This window comes from Gymnodraco acuticeps, unplaced genomic scaffold (genome assembly GCF_902827175.1).
Source record: "Gymnodraco acuticeps unplaced genomic scaffold, fGymAcu1.1, whole genome shotgun sequence".
NCBI lineage: Eukaryota > Metazoa > Chordata > Actinopteri > Perciformes > Bathydraconidae > Gymnodraco > Gymnodraco acuticeps.
In genome coordinates, this window is record NW_022990206.1 from 611,856 (window position 1) to 627,237 (window position 15,382).

Consider the following 15,382-nt stretch of genomic DNA (forward strand, 5'->3'; position numbering starts at 1 on the left):
TCTGTTCAGATATGCTTGGCTGTGGTTAATGCAAAATGTCTATTATTGCAACAATACTTAGGCAAGTTCCAAAAAAATATATAGTATGTTTATATCAAAGTACATCTCACTTAAATGTAATCTCTAGCAGTGTGTGTTTATTATTATTATTGCATGATAGGTGAGAAGTATTACAATTAGCCATTCTATTCAAAATACTACTGATGTAATTGTAACATGGAATGGCTAACATAATGTCTTCATGCAATACAACAAAACTTTAGCTACAAAAAGGTAATAAAGATGATTGAACAACCCCTATGAATTTAAAGACAGACCTATTAGGTATTTCCATGATTAAGGCTTAATATTTTCTCTATAAATAGAATGTTTGGTTAGATAATCAGACAACCAGAGGTTCTCATAGCTCAATGTGTCACCCTTCAAATATTGTGTCCAGGCAATAGTGTAAAATTCCCAATCGTTAGAAATAAATGGAAATTATAAGAAGGAAAGATGTGAAAGATGACTTAAATTATTAAGAGAGTTTAAGCTGTACATGTATTGGCTGTCGGGTGATAATAAAACACTTGATGTGCATAGACAGTATATTTAGTATGCAGAGATCTTAATTTCTATAGTGTAGCTTGACCGTCAGTAAAATCAAGTGAAATAAAAAGTATAATATATCGAAAGGGAGGGGTTGAGCTTGGTGATAATGAAAGGAGCATTCTGGAAGTTAGGGAGGCCATATCAGGAAGTTGTGAGTTCACCTGAGTTGAAGGTCATACTGTTGGTGCACATAGACTGTAACTAACTACACTGCAACAAATCTTAATAAGGAATGTTCCCAAGCTTAGCTAAGATGTGTGAGAAGTAGTAAATATAGATAAACATTAGCAAATAAGAATCACACAATGATATTATTAAAGTAAGTGAGTATAATATGTAACCACCTACGGGGGGGGGGGGCTTAAACCCCAATACACGTAGGGGACTTAAACCCCCATACGGGTTGTAAAACTAATATTTTAGGCCAAGATAAAAATAAATGGATCACCTGCAAATGGATTTCATTGAACTAATGCCTAGCAAAGGTAAACAAATAATTGTCTTAGCCATAGGTTTTCTAATTGGATCGAAGTTCTACACATTTAATGCACTGAACAGAGACATTATTTCTTCATAATGAATACTAACTTATCGCCCAGAAAACTACAAAATTACACATTGAAAAAATACATTTTAAAATATAATAACTAATTAATCAAGCTCTCAACCTTAGTCCATTTTAAATATTGTTTGGCAAACCACTGGCATTGTTCCAGCCAAAAGATGTATGCTTTGTTGTCCTCAGTATGACCTTCAACTCAGTTGAACTGAGAACATCCTGATATGGCCTCCCTAACTTCCAGAATGCTCCTTTCATTATCACCAAGCTCAACCAGGGGTAGACATTAAGGGTAAAATGCCACTGGCCCTCCGGGCCGGTGGAATTGTATTATCACTGGCCCCACCATTGTAACCACTGGCCCGGAGCATTCGTCCACCAAACAAAATTGACTAATAATGAATTAAAGTAACACATTTGTTGCAATAGTAGCCTAATTTATGCACTAACTACATTACTGCTTGTACTACAACATTTGAATCATCAGTTCTTCCTCATTTCCCTCAATTGTTCATATTTGATTTATTAAAATAATGATATTGTGGTCATTTAAAAAAAATGTCTGCTATTATTATGAGTATTATTATTTGTATAATGCACTTTCTGCCTTCCTGTCATTAGGAGTTAGACATGTAATGGCTATGTAATAGATTAGATTAGAACCTTCATTATCCTAAACTGCTGGGACATTTCGCCAATACCTTTATATTGTCTACTCTTCACTTACTTGTCAGCATAGGTCGGCATTGATGTACAGAGCCGACAGAAGACCTTGTTTATATTGGCATGATATTGAGAGGTGCAGCCAGTGACGCGTCCTAAAACCAGGAAGTAAGCTAGAAGCCAACTCCATCGATCAAGCTGGCTGAAACTTTCTCTCCCTCTTCTTCTCATGCTCCCTGTCACTCTCCTTTAACTCCTCCGGTGACTTTCTTTTATTTGAAGATTGTTTTTTGCCCGGCTACCGCTGGTATTAAAAACATTTTGGTGAATGGTTAGGTGACGCGATAGTCTGAAGGAGCGCGCTCCCGCTCACGGGAGCCTGCTCGCGCTGTGCTCCGCAGCAAACAGCTGTTTGCTTTCCCCCCAACAACGACAACCGACTCACGGAACGCTATGTTGTAGCGTTGATAAACGAAACAATTTAACTAAATTGCTAGTCAAAATACCAATACCACAGGACATTTTTTTTAAAGCAATATTTTTAGTGGCCCGAGCGGGCAAGTGGAAAGTAGGGGAGACCAGGGACAGTTGCAACACTTTTTGGGTTTTTCCCCAATAAATAAAAAAACATTTACAATAGGATAGCCATTTTGCTATATTATACATTATCAATATGTCAGCTACTGAAACAATGTATTTAAGATGTTTTTATGAAATAAGTACAGGTTGGAAAATGTATTTTTTTTTTTTAAACTCAACTGTTACAACTGTCCTTGTGTACAGGGACAGTTGTAAGTTGTAACACATGCCAGGCACGGTTGTAACATGTTAATAACGGTTACCTTTTTCACACTACATGACAACACATAGGGAAAGCTGTCAAATTCTAAAGCAACAAGATTTGAATGGGGGCGGACTGGCCATCGGGACGTTCGGGACGAATCCCGATGGGACCGGTATTGAAGTGGGCCGGTCAGACGATGTGGGCCGGCCGGTAACCGGCAGGGCTCGACATTAAATGGCCCGGAAGCACTATTAAGGCACCCCGGGCCAGCATAACGTACTTTCCACTTGCCCGCTCGGGCCACTAAAAATATTGCTTTAAAAAAAATGTCCTGTGGTATTGGTATTTTGACTAGCAATTTAGTTACATTGTTTCGTTTATCAACGCTACAACATAGCGTTCCGTGAGTCGGTTGTCGTTGTTGGGTGAAAAGCAAACAGCTGTTTGCTGCGGAGCGCAGCGCGAGCAGGATCCCGTGAGCGGGAGCGCGCTCCTTCACTACAGACTATCGCGCCACCTAACCATTCGCCAAAATGTTTTTAATACCAGTGGTAGCCGGGCAAAAAACAATCTTCAAATAAAAGAAAGTCACCGGAGGAGTTAAAGGAGGAGCATGAGAAGAAGAGGGAGAGAAAGTTTCAGCCAGCTTGATCGATGGAGTTGGCTTCTAGTGGTGCAGTGACGCATCCTAAAACCCTTTTATAATCTATCGATTAGATTTATAATTCGAAAATTATAAAAGTAGGGTAGACATGTGGAGATTATCCGGCTGAACAAAACGTGCATTTATCAAACAGGTTTGTTTTCCACAGACCTTATTTCCAGCTATTTTCCAAAACCCTGTGGAGAAATCCCATTGCTTTTTGTGGAGGGAACCAGCAGCTTACTTCCTGGTTTTAGGACGCATCACTGGCTGCACCATATGATGCCAATATAAACAAGGTCTTCTGTCGGCTCTGTACATCAATGCCGACCTATGCTGACAGTAAGTGAAGAGTAGACAATATAAAGGTATTGGTGAAATGTCCCAGCAGTTTAGGATAATGAAGGTTCTAATCAAATCAATTACATATCCATTACATGTCTAACTCCTAATGACAGGAAGGCAGAACGCGCATTATACAAATAATAATACTCATAATAATAGCAGACATTTTTTAACAATGACCACAATATTATTATTATAATAAACCAAATATGAACAATTGAGGAAAATGAGGAAGAACTGATGATTAAAATGTTGTAGTAGGCCTACAAGTAGTAATGTAGTTAGTGCATGAATTACTATTGCAACAAATGTGTTGATTTTCTTCATTATTAGTCGTTTTTTTCTTTGGACGAATGCTCCGGGCCAGTGGTTACAATGGTGGGGCCAGTGATAATACAATTCCACCGGCCCGGAGGGCCAGTGGCATTTTACCCTTAATGTCTACCTCTGCGGTAAGTCACTAGCACCCCCCCTCCGTCGACAATTTACTAGCGGTATTTACTAGCGGTACCGTGGTGGGCCGGCGGTACCGCGGTGGGCCGGTCGAGAGTTCCGGGCTGATTTGTAGTCCCAGTCCGCCCCTGGCCCCCAACAAACAATGAGCAATGAACAGGATAACAGATAACACACACAGCATCATCCTCTGTGAAGGATTAAACTGTTCTCTGAGTGCTTCTACCTTAATTATGTAGACCTACCTCCTTTGAGCTGAGACCATAATATAAATCAGCTGCCTCCATCAGGTAGTCTCTCAAAAGCATCTCCTGCTCTGTTGAGAACACCTTCTTTGGTGTCTAGTAGCCTACTCTTGGGGGTGTTTGTGATCCCTGACTCTCCAACCTCAGCCTCTTTTTATGGAACCGGTACAGGGTGACATGGCATATATCCAGGGACTTTGCCACTTCCCTGAATGATTTGCCCTTCTCAACTTAATTTGAGGCCTTCTGCAGCAGAGCAAGTGGCACTCCCCTGTCTGTCTTCCTCTTTCTGACATTTGGCATACTGTAAACACACGCACACACTTTAGGCCTACTGTACAGTATTATATTCTGTTTATTTTTACAGGGACAATGCACACCTACCAACAATACAACTGTATGTTTGAATGAACAATTGATCATTCAAGCAAATGAGCCATCATTGTAAATGTCCCATGTTACAACCGTCCCAGGACCACCAGTCTTGCTTCCACCCCCTGTGAACCTGCTGGTTGCTAGCTTGACCCATATTTAGCTAGTTATATTTGTAGCTTACAAAACAGTTATTCTAATCATACTAGTTTGGATTCCTAGACATTTGAACTCAAGACAGTATCCAAAAAATACATCATATAATTGTAGTTAATATTTTACCTCAGAAACACACTTTTGCTGATATCTTACGCGAGAAATTCAAACATGGCTCCTTTTTTTCTCAGCGATCTTACCATCTAACTGCGCATGTGCAGAGTAAGTTTCATCACTCTAGCTTGTTTGTGATTGGAGATATTGAAGATAATAAACAAATAATAATAAACAATCTAATAATATCTATATCATATTTATCTATATATATAAACAAATTCCCGACACAATCCCTCAGACAGACATTTATAAATTAGCCCTGATAGTACAAGTACCACAAATGTGTTCTTAAGTACAGTACTTGAGCATTATTCAACAACTGAAATAATGGAAATATAAATGTACCACTTTATCAAACATATCTATGACTCCTAAGCATTACCTACCTGCCATTTCCCCCCAGGTACTTAGTTCCCATTATTGTTAAAGCTCTTGGATAACTTGCGTTAATGCTCTATTCTAGTGTTTTCTCCATAGACTGGTTGTTATATCAGACGATTGTGTAACTATGAGGCTTTTATCAAACAATAGGGGGCGCCATACTCCTGGTCTATCTTTCTGAACACCCGGAACTTGTAGCCGCATTCATCGTTTTGAATCTGTAGTTAACTATGCTAACTGTGTGTTGTTAGTTAGAGTGCGCTAGAGTTAAAACCGCCAGCTTTCTTATATACATATTTACAGAGTATCGGCGAGTTGTTAAGGCGTGAGGAACAATGTAACTAGCAGCTGGGAAGTAATGTCAACTCATCACGGTGAGATCATTTTCAACGTTCAGGATATAGCTTGCTAGCTAAGCTAGCTAATGTTAGCCCTGTCGTTAGTTAGCTAACTGGCACGTTCACTAGTAACTGCTTCACATAGTTACAGTTCACATGCCAGTAGCTAGCCAGGGATGCCATTGTTCTGTGTGTTAAATAAAAATTGCACCCATTTATCCGACGTTTGCTGGCTAGGCTAATCGATCATGTTGGCCTTGTTATTGAAAGACCGTAATTCTTGCAAAAATATAACACGTTATCATTTGGGTAAGGATCCACCCAGGCCGCGCTCAGCTACGCTAGATTGTTTTTACTGCTGTCTATTTAGCTTCGATCACATACAAGTACAACCACAACATTTGGTAAAATATGTAAACCTTGGTGGCGTTACCATTTCATAATAATACATTGAAGCCAGAGGTGGAAAAAATACTCAGATCTTGTATTTAAGTAAAAGTGGGAATACTCTGTTACAAGTCAAAGTCATGCTATCACAATGTTATTTAAGAAAAGTATAGCATCCAAATATACTTAAAGTACTCATTATGCAGATTACAGAATAATATATATAATGTGTTTTGTTTATAATTATTGATGCATTAAAGTGTTATCAAAGATGGTAATGGTGCAGCTATTACCAGCTATTTTAATTATTACTTTGTATGCTGCAGGGTAGCTTGTGTATTTTAATCCACGTGTAAATAAAGTCCTATTTTTAAGGATTGGTTCTATTTCACATTATTAATGCAAATCTGCAAAGTAACTAATGGTAAGTTCTATTACATCAATGTAGCCTCTGAATTGTTGTGGAGTGAAAGTACAAAATAGCACAACATAGAAATACTTTGACATCAGCATTATGTGATTGTATGGAAAATGCATGTGAATTTAAAGGCTGGTTTATCTTACATGTTAACATTTTGTGTTCCAGACTTTGTTTGTTTACTATGAACGCCCTGTCGGCCGAGCCTCTGGCATCATGCAGAACGCTGGCTGGAGAGGGAAATCAGGTACAGTTAAACAGAAACTATGACTGGTTTATTTGCCTGTATAATTATCCAACATCACATGTATACTTCATATAGAAAGCTAAATGGTGGTACTGCTCTTCCCGCCCAGGTACAACCAAAAGCCCCTCTCCTGCAGATTCTGCGTGTTGCCGGAGCTCAGGAAGAAGTCTTTACGCTCAAAGAGGTGAGCTGTCAGGAGACATTTTAAGCATGTTTGTTAGTGTGCGGCCTGTCCGACTGGCTAAAAACCAAGTGTTATTCAGACTATGTTCAGTACTGTGTTCCTATAGGTAAATATCTACCCTGTAGGTGCCTTGTGATATCTGATATTCAGTATTTTGTGTAGGTGATGCACTATTTGGGTCAGTACATCATGGGAAAGCAACTGTATGACAAACAGAGGCAGCACATAGTCCACTGCCAGGATGACCCTTTGGGAGAGCTGCTGGAGGTGGAGAGCTTCTCCGTCAAGAACCCGAGGTAATTATCCACACCGTAATTTAGCTCTTGGCCAACACTAATAATTGATTATACATCTTAGAAAAGGAGGGTCATTCTAATCTCTCATATTCTCCTTTTTCAGCCCGGTGTATGAAATGCTCAAGAAATATTTAGTTGTGCTTGGTGGTTCTGGTAAGTCGCATATTCATTTTTGGCTTTATACAGTTGTTATATGAAATGAATTTTCTGTCAGGGGGCTTCATGAAAGGACACGGAATGTATGAATATATTTCCTATAGAACATTGAACATTTCTGTTGATTTGAAACGCAAATATTTATTTTCCCTCTTCCCTTTGGGTTTGACAAACACAGTATTTCATTTCTTTAACATCTTCTTTAGCTTTATTTAAAAGGAAACATCCCGAGGTATATGGAGAATATCTAAACATGTTTCAGCCTTCTTCTTGCACACATTATGAATGATTGTGATAGTTTATGCATCTCTTGGACATGCAGGGACCAGAGCAACAGCATTCAAGCTTGTCCTAAAAAGCAGCAAAAGAAGGCCTTAGTGAGAGAGTGTGTTATGCTATCATTAAAGGGTGGGGTTGTCTTTTTTTTTTCTGTTACTGTGTCTTATCTGAAATGCAGACGCTGCAGAGAATCTTTCTGTGGGCCGTGAGTGTGTAGAGGGCGGAGTGGAGGATCGTGGTCAGGTAAAACCGAAACATGGTGCTCGGGAGAAACAGAGACCCCAAACCTTTCTCACCTCGCTACACACAGCATTTGTTAAAAAATAAATAAATAATAAATGATATTTGTATCATTCACAGCCACACACTGATGCCAATGTTTGATTAAGACCAGTTGGCCTTAGTGTAGCAAGTGTAGCTAAAGCGAGCTGCAGACTGCTTGTGTGTAATGAGGAGGAGGGGGGGGGGTAAGGGCTGCTGTCTTCGTTGCTGTGAATTTGTACAGAGTGGCACCGTCTCTGTACAACCCCATCCTTGCTTTGGTCTGGTGGTAATATCTGCACTCTTTTGCGATCCACCAGCACCACCCAGTGGATGGGGGGGCAGAGTCACCCTCTCTGTCTGTCTCAGAGTTCTCTTCTCTGCTCCGAAACTGGAGGATCGCAGCTCCTGATCCAGCCACAGGCCCTACCCTAACCCCCGTGTTCCAACACCCTTTTCCCACCCCTTTTCAAAATCCACCTTAAAGCAGCTACTTCTGGCTAAGACTCTGTCTAACCCCTGATGAGCTGAAGCCAGTTCTTGGTTTTTCCTCACTGGCTTAATGAATGAAATAATTTACTCCATTTCAAATCCAAACACATGTAATAAATTATACTCTGAGGTTGTTGCCAAGTTTGATTCTGATGATGACCTAAATATTTTTTTCAAAAGTCCATATATATTTCCATATCTTAATTTCTGATTGATCATTTTTCCCATGGATATTTGGTTCAGTATATATTAGTCACTACTTGAATGGAACTTTTAATGTTGTTTTTTTAATCTTGACTCACTAGTTTCTTCACTGTGTTTATTAGTACACTGGCTTTCCTACCTCATCTTTCTCGTTCCCTTTTTCTTTCATTCTCCACATGGTTTTTCTCCCTTTTTATCTTAAAAATGTGTTTTTACCTCCCTCCCCACTGTCCCGTACCCTAATTGCCCTGCCGCTTGTTCCCTTTACCCAGAGGCCACCTTGAAAAGGAGCTGCGAGTCCTCCAAGTACCCAGTTACGGCTCTGTTTCTAACTTTTGTCCTTCACATGTCCCCTCCCAGATATGTGGAGGTGTGGTCAAAGCAGGGCTGGAGGCTGTCAGTGCTGCGCCTCTCCTGCCGACCCCCTCCCAGCGAAGACCTCGGGAGCCCGACGATGGTAAACAAACAGTCGGTTTATAAAATGCAATTCTCCCTGGAGAAGACCCGCTCAAAATGCTGAATGTAACGATTCTAAACCTCTCCAGACTCCCTTGAAGGCCTTCCACGGTCAGCCTGCAAACGTCCAAAACTGGATGTTACTTTAGACGAGTGGGACCTATCTGGCCTCCCCTGGTGGTTTCTGGGTAATCTCCGTAGTAACTACAGCCGCAGGAGCAACGGCTCCACTGACATCCACACCAACCAAGTAAGAAACCTCATGTGTTGTTAGAAAGTTCAACTCGTATTGGTATCTTTTGGTTCAGCCCTTAAGAGACACATGTTGGCAAATTGCACAAATTGGAGTGTAACAGTGGTGGTCTGACTGATGTGTCAGCTGTCCCCTGCACAGGAGGAAGACACGGCCATCGTGTCGGACACCACCGACGACCTCTGGTTCCTGACGGAGGGTGGGAGTGAACAGGTGAGCGTGGAGATGAAAGAGGCTGCACTGGAGGAAGGGAGTGCAGGAGAAGGGGAGGTGCTACCTGAGGATGACGATGGAGGAGGGAAGGAGGAGAAAGCAGATAAAGAGGTAGCCGTTTGTTTTATCTTTAATTGTCAGGCTCATATAACCTAAAATATTTTGATAATAGAAATAAATGCGCCAGAAATCCTATGAGACGTTTGACTAAAAGTCTTGTTTATATATTTTTGAAGATGCAGGAAGAGCCAGAGGAGGACTCTCAGTGTCTGAGCGATGACACTGACACAGAGATCTCCACACAGGTTTCTATGGTTTTCTTTTCTCACTCTATGTTGTAGGTTTTAAACTTAAAATGTTTACATGCGTGACTTTGGATGTCCCTTCCCCTTCAGGATGCGTGGCAGTGCTCAGAATGCAGGAAGTACAACACTCCTTTCCAGAAGTACTGTGTGCGCTGCTGGGCTCTGCGTAAGAACTGGTACAAAGATGTCCCCCGACTCGCCCATTCCCTCTCCGTTCCTGACATCCCAGCATGCAGCTCTCTCACCACCCATGATGATGATGAGGAGGATGACAGTGACGCGGGCATTGACGTCCCAGACTGCAGCAGGACGGTGTCGGACCCCGTCATCCTGCCCTCCCACTCCACAGCCGACCGCCCACTGCCCACTATGATTTCAAGGAAAGGCAAGGGGCCCTGGCCCTCCAGATTTCTCAGTGATGGGCAGCTTTCAGGGGGGGACAGTCAGGAGAATCTGGGCATGGAGATTGAAGAAGTTAGGCCCGAGGCCCTGTTGGAGCCTTGCAAGCTGTGTCGAGTGCGACCACGCAACGGGAACATAATACACGGACGTACGGCTCACCTGCTCACCTGCTTCCCATGTGCAAGGAAGCTTCACAAGTGCCATGCTCCTTGTCCTGGGTGTGGGGAAATCATTCAAAAAGTTATCAAGATATTCTTCATCTAAACAGTGCACACACATCTGCTAGCTTCTAGGGACACGACAACATAAAAATACAACACACATTTGACAGTTCAGATGCACACACTCTGCTCATACACACACACACACACACACACACACACACACACACACACACACACACACACACACACAAAACATGCACCTTACCGTTAAAACCAACACAGATTTAGTATATAAGTATAGCACTTGGTGAAGCTTGCTCTTGGTTGCATGCTTTACTTTACATCACAGTGCCTCTGAAGTATTGTTAGAAGACATCTTGGACATGACAGTTTGTCCTACCAAATGTTTGTTTTGGAGCCACATCTTCAATAAGGGACATGCAAAAGTATTTATTTATGTGAAGATCAGCTAGGTGTGTACAGTTTGTGTGAGCTTTTATTTGAATTCATGAAGCCTTGTTCTCCAGGTTGTGAATGTTCTTGTTTTTTGCATTGAATGATGCTGGTTATTATTGCTTCCCTTAGTTCTGTTAGTTTTGTCTGATTTCTTTCCCCATAGATCCACGTGAGCCTTCATCTGGACAACATGGAAAGATCAGTGCAGGTACTAAACTACAAGAACATTTCACAAGGCATCTAATAGGCCATTTTGAAGACATTAAAAAACCTCTTTATGTCCTTTTAGGTATTGTGGCTCTTATTTGAGTTATGAAGACAAGATTGAAGGAGAGAGTCCTGAAACCATTTGCAGCTCCATGAACGTATCCTCTTACGCTTCTCTATCTTCTCAGCATACTTGAATGTACAATACAAATGTGCTGGTTTTAGTCAAGTTTCTCAACATATTGTTTTAAAATGTAAAATTGAATTTAACCTGCTTGAGAATGCACAGCTGAAGTATTTACTGTAATTTCCTCTCGGGCTAGTAATTTGATGTTTAATATGTATTCAATACCATATTTACAGTTGCCAAGTCTCTGATGACAGTTATGCCTGCAGTAAGTCATGTCATATGTTGGTTAAGTTTAACTTATCTTTCAGAAAGGGTACTTAACATCTCTTGCTGAACGTTTGATAAATTAACAGTTCCTGTATATTCAGTATTTAATCTATTTATGATTCAGTTTTAATTCAGATGACTATCACCTCTAATGAAGCAGAAAGGCTGCATGTGTTACGAAGCTCTATTGTGTTGTACAGCAAAAAAAAAATTCTGGAAGATATTTGAAAAGTTTAAGGACACAGGATTAGTTACTAAATGTACCCTCGATGGCATTTGTTCTTGGAGGTTTTATTTCAGCGTTACACTGCCACGTAATGACTCTGAACTTTAATTTGTATAGTATATCTTTTATTTGTATGGATCTGTATTATTTGAAGATTGTATCAGTGTGTGAGCTTCCTCCAAATACAGTATGCTCTAAAACGCTAACAGTTGGATATCCAGTGACCGAAAGCATTTAATTCTTGACTTTGCTCAGCGCAGAGGGAATGTCGCAGCTCTTGATCTGCTCTTTACTTGCGCTTAATCTTTCAGCCAGCAGGTGGGGAAGTCTCATAATTTAACTCGTGCCCACTGCCACTGTACAGTAACGGTAATAACATGTAATGCATTCATAGAGCATGCCTCCCGTTGTGACTAGAGCCAGCACTGAGCTGCTCTGAGAGCTATATTAGCTGTATAAGAGCTATAAAAGAATAATGTAACCTGTTGTATTTATCTACATAATTATGCACCGAGGGAAATAAAGCTCTGTCTATATAAAGACTGTATAAAAATGCCGGTATTATAGAGTTGATACTGGTTCTAAATTACTGACTTGTTGCAGTTCTAAGAGTAATGAGGGTTAACATGGTACAGCTCATATAGTTGTTTTTTTCTACCTGTCATGGAATAAAATTAAGTTTCATAAAGCAATAACGAGTTGAAAGTGATTTATTTATTTAGTTATCTTGCAGACCAGAGACCGTTGATTTACAGTACCCACTGCAGCTGGGTGTGTGTGTTTTGGTTGAAGAATAAGTCATTGTATGACAGGCCAGCTGTCATGTGTCCTCTCCTTCTTGACTGCTCTCCAGCACCTGCAACTCTCCTCTGCTTACTCACTGTCCTGCTTCCTTCTTTTTGGGATAGACACCATATCCTCCAGTCCACTATGTGTTGCTGTAGCTGTTTGCTTTGTAACGTGCACAAATACTTCAACTATATTACCCCTGCCCTGGGAGTTGGATAATAATATAACCCATTAGGGAATATACCCTGAGTGTGAAGAAAGGGGCGTTCTCTGAATCTCTCCACTTTCTGAAACCACAAAAAGGTTGACGAGATGTTTCAGTAAACATATATAATTACATTAAACTCTTAAACTGTTATTTGACTTTAAGTGCTTTAAAGTGGACATGACTCTTTGAATGAGACTTGCCAACATCAACATTGGGGAGAGCTCTTTCAGACCTTGTACTTGGGTAAAAGTCGGGCCGGTTCTACGGGGGTGCATAAGAGTGCATTGCACCCTCAGTTGAGTCGTCATTTGAAAAATTAAAAGTGAAAAATATATAATAATAATAGTAGTAATAATAATAAGAATAAGAATATAGTTCAAATAAAATAAATTGTAATTGTGGTTAAATAACATTGTCTGCTGCATTTATTTGGTCAATTTAACGTTATTATGTCAGGTGCGCGTGACCTGTGCCGCTGCGAGTTCGTCATCTGCAAGGTGTATACACAGCAGTCAATGATGGACATCAGCAAATGGTTAAAACAACCAGCCCTTATCGCCAGCAATAACACTGCATCTACTGCAGGTAATAACAGTTCAGATCATGGGGACATACGTTACCCGCGACCACTGTTGTGGACACTAACATCCTCCCGCCCGACTCGCCCACGGAGGTAGAGCAGCCGCAGCCATCTTCGTTGCCCGCAGGTGCCAGAGGACCTCGGCAAAACAGAGCCTGCCCAGGTATATTTAAAAAAGTACCCAACTTGCCTGTACAGTGGGGTAAGACGCTCATTTTGCAGCTCATGGTTTCAAAACAGAGATTGGCTGGAATTTTCATGTAGAAAAGATGCCATCTTCTGCATGTAGATATTTCGGTTCAAGTAGGCCTACGTCAGGTGCCTTCACCACAACTGGCTACACAACCCAGTCTCACGGCATTTCGTGTTCACCAACACGATTTTTAATCTATTGATTCGTGTTCACCAACACGATTTGCCCCTTTTTTTCGTGTTGCACAGCACGATTTTAAAAGCAATGTATTTCTACTGCCTGCAGCACGTCTTTTTCTCCGGTCGGGTCGTGGGAGACCGGAAGCTGTGTGGTTCATAAAAACATGTTCTTACTCAATATCAAGCCACAATTATTGCTTTTATTTTAAATCGTATAATTTCGGACTTTTGTTGCCGTCTGTGAGGAAAATAAATGGGGCTCAGAGCCTCAGAATACGGAAATCATGTTCCTTCTAATTCGTTAATCTTTTCAAAATAACACACTGTTATTTACTCACCAATAACACACAATTATCCTTGCTTTTATTTATTGGTTTAATTCCATAATCTCGGGCTTTTTTGGCGTCCGTCAGGAACTGAATTCCAAAATTAAAATAACCGGAAACAGACGTAGGCCTATAAGGGACATTTCGAGCATCATTGCGATTGTCAACATTTCTGAGTTTAGGATGGCCGAAGACACTACACTACCCATAATCCCCAGCTATCGTTTAGGACTACAGTCCCGTAATGTTACGCAGAGCGTCAAACAGCTGTGTGAAATGGAACGAAACCACGCCAGACTATCCAAAACTGGAATCGAACGCCCCCCAGAACTACACATGCTGGCTATTGTGTTTCGCAAAAATGTTCTATGGGACGTCTCTACTGAACGTTTTCGTTTTTCCCACAATTAGAAGTTGTCAGTATTAAACACATTGGTGTTATCAAATGTAAAACATATAATTAATAAATGGATGAAAATCGCTTGTGTCCATAATGCGCAGCATTAATACCCACATGACAGCTCATTGTTACTTTGTAATTCTACTCCACTACAATTCAGAGGTTAACCTGGTATTTTTACTCCACTGCATTTATTTGAGTTACTTTGCAGATTCTGATTAATTATGTGAAATATAAACAACCCTTAAATCAGACTTTAGTTACACCTGAGTAAAATTCAGGTAAGGTGATTGTCAAGTGCCAACAATCAGGAGAGATATTTGATAGTTGGTGCTTGAGAAGACTACACATGTATTTGCAATTGACATGAATGGAAACGAGTAATAAAGTGTATTCATTACTCGTTATTCTCTACTAATAGTTAATTAAAGACTGTATATTATGGCTATTTTGCACATCCCTTTCAAGATTTTCAAAGGTTTATTGACATATCATATACACAACTACGGTGTAGTTATGCAATGAATGAAACACTTGGGTCACAGGTTCCTCAACAAGACATCTATCAATATGTGTGTACCTCCACCATCAAACTGTCATATTCTGCACATTTCTTATTCTATCTACAGACATAAGAGTATAATTCATATGTATAATATCAGTTAAAAATAAGTGCTTCAACATAGTTAACATTGCAGGAAAGCAATATATTAGACGTTAAGTACTTTGTCAGGCTTAATATTTATCTGTAGATAGATACCCCCAAAGTTTTTTTCTTATTTAAAAGAAGACCTTAATCTGTTATTTAATGTTTAAATAAAGGTTAATTCGTTTTTCTGTTTTGCACCTCCTCCTATTAATATCTTTGTACATTCTGCACTAAACTGTTTTATTGTAGAGATCACTTAGAGTATCTTCTTGATTTTTTACATTCTATATTTATACTTTCCCCCTATGAAAGTATGTACTCTTAATATTTTTTTAATCAAATATAACAATAATTCAATAACGTGCTTTAACCACTAGGAGGTGCACACAAGGTACACACAGCCATAAT

The 15,382-nt window shown here is 40.2% G+C and overlaps 1 protein-coding gene across 2 annotated transcripts; it reads left to right on the plus strand.

Annotated features, from left to right (window-relative positions):
* The first annotated feature begins 5,487 nt into the window (after window positions 1–5,487).
* On the plus strand, window positions 5,488–12,342 carry mdm4 (MDM4 regulator of p53). 2 transcript variants are annotated; one of them, XM_034218338.1, is made up of 12 exons: window positions 5,488–5,683; window positions 6,621–6,699; window positions 6,809–6,883; window positions 7,046–7,179; window positions 7,283–7,332; window positions 7,793–7,857; window positions 8,932–9,028; window positions 9,117–9,277; window positions 9,407–9,604; window positions 9,730–9,798; window positions 9,889–11,028; window positions 11,110–12,342. In XM_034218338.1, exons 2-11 carry the CDS (start codon window positions 6,637–6,639, stop codon window positions 10,462–10,464), a joined length of 1,488 nt encoding a protein of 495 aa, XP_034074229.1. In that variant the 5' UTR covers window positions 5,488–5,683; window positions 6,621–6,636; the 3' UTR covers window positions 10,465–11,028; window positions 11,110–12,342. The 2 variants fall into 2 exon arrangements, with proteins under 2 accessions (XP_034074229.1, XP_034074230.1); XM_034218339.1 differs by having other exon boundaries at window positions 9,422–9,604.
* The last annotated feature ends 3,040 nt before the right edge of the window (window positions 12,343–15,382 follow it).

Coding starts and splice junctions, on each gene's coding strand:
- mdm4 (XM_034218338.1), top strand. CDS start 6,637: ATGAACGCCCTGTCGGCCGAGCCTCTGGCATCATGCAGAACGCTGGCT. Junction 6,884..7,045: donor AAGTCTTTACGCTCAAAGAG/GTGAGCTGTCAG, acceptor TATTTTGTGTAG/GTGATGCACTATTTGGGTCA. Junction 9,029..9,116: donor ACCTCGGGAGCCCGACGATG/GTAAACAAACAG, acceptor AAACCTCTCCAG/ACTCCCTTGAAGGCCTTCCA.